We start from the raw sequence: 5122 nt of genomic DNA, 5'->3' as shown, positions 1-5122 counted from the left end.
CGTATCTGCACACTGTACAAGTGAGACAAAGCCAAGCGAGGAGGAGGTTTTCTCATGCAAATGATGTGAAAAAATAATTACAAGAACACACGATTAGAAAAATCAACTGTAAACTGAATGTAATTTTCTATAAAAATGCTTAAATATATTTTATATATATTTAAGATATTAAACTATTTGATTATATATTCATTTTATTTTTTAATATTTAAAAAAAATAAAAGAAAGCTTTGATTCACATTGTCACAAATACATTTAATATATTTGATTATGTATTATCATTTAATATTTTAATATTTAAACAAAAATGAAAAAAATAAAGTTTATAGGCTTCGAGTCACATAGTCAAAAACATTTAATATATTTTTTTAAATATACTATTTTATTATGTATTATAATTGAATATATATTGTATAATTTGATTATGTATTATAATTTAATACTTTAATATTTAAAAAGTGTTTATCAGTTTGATTCAAATTAGTCACAAAGTTTTAATATACTTTAAGATATTATACTATGTGATCAAAAACATTTATGGTTTGGATTCACAATCTCACACTTTTTTAATATATTATATTTAATATATATTATATTATATATTTTATAAAATAATATTAATTTTATATTTTAATATTTTAAAAATGAAAAAAAAAGGCTTTTATTCACAGTCACAAACTTTTAATATATTTTAATATATAAGAATAATTCATTAGAATATTTAAAAAAAATGTAATTGCTGAAATATATTTTAAGATACATTTACTGAATACTCTGTTTTAATCTATCTATCTATCTATCTATCTATCTATCTATCTATCTATCTATCTATCTATCTGTCTATCTATCTATCTATCTATCTATCTATCTATCTATCTATCATCTGTCTGTCTGTCTGTCTGTCTGTCTGTCTATGGCAGAACTAAGCAAAAACAGCTTGCATCTCCTATATGAAACTCCTTTATATGTATTTGTCGATTTTTCTCAATGGTTTCCATGTTAGATCCCATACGAGGAGCTGGGTGGGAAGACGCTGGTCATGTCTGTGTATGACTATGACCGCTTCTCCAAGCACGACATCATCGGTGAGGTCAAACTACCCATGAACACTGTGGATCTGGGTCAGCCGATCGAGGAGTGGAAAGACCTGGATAGTGTTGAGAAAGAGGAGGTGATTATTAGATGATCTAATATTTATTATGATCTATTTTTTAACTGTTCCGAGACAGATTTGAAAAGAAAGCAAGCAGAGATGCTTTGGATCAGTACTTTCAAATCATAAACGATCACCCACTGATATCTTTTCCATACAGCCGGAGAAGCTTGGTGACATCTGCATCTCTCTGCGTTACGTTCCTACTGCGGGTAAACTGACCGTTTGCATCCTCGAAGCCAAGAACCTGAAGAAGATGGACGTGGGCGGCCTGTCTGGTGAGAAACAAGCTGAGATATGTGAGACCAGCAAGATACGTTTCATATGTTTGATGCAATTAACTCGACGTTTGGCCTTTTGCAGACCCGTATGTGAAGATCCAGCTATTGCAGAACGGCAAGCGTCTAAAGAAGAAGAAGACTACGGTGAAGAAGAACACACTGAACCCGTACTACAATGAGTCCTTCAGCTTTGAGATCCCTCTGGAGCAGATGCAGGTAGATTTGAACTTACTTGAACTTTTTTATTATCATTATTTGTTTGGAAAAGTCACATCACATAACATAGTAGTACACAAGATATTTTCAAATTCATCATTGCTTTTCCGTACATTTTTCCGAGAAAACCAAGACAAAATGCAAAAAAAATATCAAGGAAAAAAATTTATATATAAGTAAATAAATAAAAATACAAATAACAGTAAAGAAAAAGGAAAAAAGGATTTTAAAAAAATCTCAATATTTTAGTTTAGAAAGAAGAGAGAAGATACATCAGGGATAGTAATATAATTATTACATTTTGACACATTTTTGTTGCGATGCTACAGAAAAAAAATATTTTACTGTTGACAAAGTATAATTAATAACTTCTATAAATGTATTACAGTTGCTGTCACAGACTGTAAACCAATTCTTTGTAATTGTTTTCTTAGAAGCAGCTAACATTATTTTAAATAAATATTGTTAATCTGTTAAGCTGTAATAAAGTTCAATTCAATTCAATTCAAGTTTATTTGTATAGCGCTTTTCACGATACAAATCATTGCAAAGCAACTTTACAGCAAATTAAGTTTCTACAATATTTAGTGGTAGCTTATCAGTGGTGACTGTCAGTTAATGTACATATGGCAGAAATGTACGGAAAAATCAATTAAAGATGTAATCAAACAGACGATGAACACTATTAACAGCAATTATTATATGATGCAATCAAACTTATAGCAAAATGTGGTAGTTCTGTATGTTGTTTCAGGGTAATAAAGTACCTCAAATGTCAATGGAAATTTAATATCCAAAACATATTTTATAATTTCATGGACATTCACCTTAAAGGTTTTAATTTTATTACAACTCCCAAAAATATGGTAATAATTAGCATTTATATGTCCACATTATATCCACCACAATAAATCTTCTGAAAAATAAAAAAACATACTACATTTTTCTAACAAAATTCCCTCAAATGATGTTATACCAGAATTTCTACCAGAATAATGATTGATGATTAATGATTCTTGAACATACAGTAAAAACCGAAATATTGATACATTTTTAAACAACTGTTTTCCATTTGAATATATTTTGAACAGAAGTTGATGCAGTTTTTACTACCAGATTTTATAATACACTAGAATTAGTTTGGCTAAACGATTTTCTGTGTTTGTTTTTCTCTAGAAAATCCTTGTGGCAGTGACGGTCTTCGACTACGATAAGATCGGCAAAAACGATGCCATTGGGAAGATCTTCATTGGCAGCAAAGCCACAGGCACAGCGATCAAGCACTGGTCTGACATGTTGGCCAACCCGCGCCGCCCCATCGCCCAGTGGCATCCCCTCCAACCGGAGGAAGACATCGACGGTGCTCTGGCTGCCCTTAATGCCAAGAAGTAACTTCTCACATCTCAGCCTGATTAACCAACTAACTAACCAACCCGCCACTGCACGACACCCCACACTCATCTGTATGCGCTCTGCCAGTTTGTTTCGCATAATCACCAACAAAAATATTCTAAAGAATATACTTGAAAAGATGAACAATATCACGTTCGCCACATAGCATAAACCAAGGCAAATAACATTGTACACCTAAATAGCGAAAGCAAAACGACCGTAGGAGAAGTAGCCAGCAAGAGTGATATTTTACACACCGTTTTCTACTTTGCAGCCCAATTTGCCAGCCAACTACACAATACGCAAATACAAAAATAGTACAAACCAACAATGAAAGTGCACAAAAAAATGAGTAAACAAACCTGAAGAGACCATTTTTGCAACTATTTGCCTACAACTAGTTAACTGGATTAAATATTACAAAAGGCTTTTATTTCATTCCATGAACAGGAAGGAATTTGTTTCAGGATGTTGTTTGTCGGATATATTGGTGAGCTGGAATTTTGTTCCTAATCATAAGTGCAAATAATGGTAAGTTTATGTTGCAAATATCTACACATTTGCACAATTACAAAGCAATGATCACGTTCACTTAAACATCCCAGGAGAAGAAAGTGGTGTAGGGCAGATTTGTTTACATTGTCGATGGGTAAATTAGGCCTTTGGGCCATAAGACACGTCAAAACATTGCATTTGCATATATGTGCCCAAAAGAAAGAGGATTCAGGTCTATGGTTTTGTAATAGTGCAGTTAGATAGGACTATATTAATAAATAGGCTAGTAATTCATGAAATGTTGCATTAAACATTCAACACGAGTCAAGCATGGTTTACAGTCAGTGTAAAGATATAGACACTCACAAACGGTCTCTTTTACTGTAATGCTACGATTACAGTGCCAAATCCAGACGTTCGTGTATCTCACATATAAAAGCTCCCATCTGGCCAAACCTGACAGGCACTAAAGCTGGCTGTGAATGTATCGTGGGATCGTACAAATGAAATTTGCACTCAGTCGGTATGTCTTTGAGAGCTCGCTGTCGTGTTTTCATGATCTCGGCCTGTTTCACATACATTTGAATACCTGGTTGACGTCACTGCCACCTTTGTTCGGAGCTCAAACTCACCCGAGTTCATTCAGTAAACTCCACTCTCCGAGATGCCAAAGTATTAACTGGAACAGAATAGTAAGTGACGGTTAACTGGGTGTTTGGTAAACTAATCTAAATAAAGCAATCCGAAGCATTCAGATCCACTCGAATCCAGCTCCATCCCCAATGATGCTTGTGTATATATGCATTGATCATGGTTTCTACAGCATGTACCTATAAATTGATGTACATAGAAGCATGTTTTAAAGATAGAGCATAATTATATTGTGTACGTGTGGCATTTGTCATTTTGATAATAAAATGTAGAGGAAAGAAAATGCACTGAATGCACATTTTATGAAAGTTCCCTGAAAGGGCGTTAGATATTTAAAAAATATATTAATATAGAGTTTTTCAAAATACTTTTAAATTTGCAACAGAATTAGGAGCTGTGTGTAACGTGAGTGTTAGACTCGTGCTTGTGGTGTCAGTTTCATTTCATTTGCATTTATTTACCTTTTTTGTCCAGTCAACATGTATTTGTCTTGTAAGTTTCTGTGTATATTTTGTCCTGTTGATGTGAAAATAAGAAATAAAAATGTTCAGGTTGTGAATTTACAGGAATGTCTTGTTAGGGTGAATTTCACAAAAAACATGTCTGGGTTACATTTCACCACAAAACCAGAAGACACAAATAAAGTGTATTTTGTATTAAGAAATGTTTAGGACCATTTTATTTTATTATTATTATTATTATTTTATTGCTTTGCATTGCATTATAGTAATGAGAATTCAGTGGAAAATGTGCTTAATTTTTATGATAATAATGCAAAAAGTAGTAATGGTCCTAAAATAGGCTTCATTTTCTCCCCGTGAAATATATATATATACAGTGGGTACGGAAAGTATTCAGACCCCCTTAAATTTTTCACTCTTTGTTATATTGCAGCCATTTGCTAAAATCATTTAAGTTAATTTTTTTTTCCTCA

General features: G+C 32.6%; 1 protein-coding gene across 7 annotated transcripts in view; it reads left to right on the top strand.

Annotated features, from left to right (window-relative positions):
- Nucleotides 1-4882, top strand: part of LOC107696444 (synaptotagmin-2-like) — a 57729-nt gene extending 52847 nt beyond the window's left edge. For all 7 annotated transcript variants that reach the window (XM_016496771.1, XM_016496773.1, XM_016496770.1 and 4 more), the window contains 4 exons: nt 1004-1171; nt 1314-1431; nt 1517-1650; nt 2827-4882. In XM_016496771.1, coding sequence (XP_016352257.1) covers nt 1004-1171; nt 1314-1431; nt 1517-1650; nt 2827-3042 — 636 coding nt within the window. In that variant the 3' untranslated portion in view covers nt 3043-4882. The remainder of the gene's footprint in view (nt 1-1003; nt 1172-1313; nt 1432-1516; nt 1651-2826) is intronic.
- The last annotated feature ends 240 nt before the right edge of the window (nt 4883-5122 follow it).

This window comes from Sinocyclocheilus anshuiensis, unplaced genomic scaffold (genome assembly GCF_001515605.1).
Source record: "Sinocyclocheilus anshuiensis isolate Anshui unplaced genomic scaffold, SAMN03320099.WGS_v1.1 scaffold522, whole genome shotgun sequence".
Lineage (NCBI taxonomy): Eukaryota > Metazoa > Chordata > Actinopteri > Cypriniformes > Cyprinidae > Sinocyclocheilus > Sinocyclocheilus anshuiensis.
This window is presented reverse-complemented; position numbering and strand designations above follow the sequence as displayed.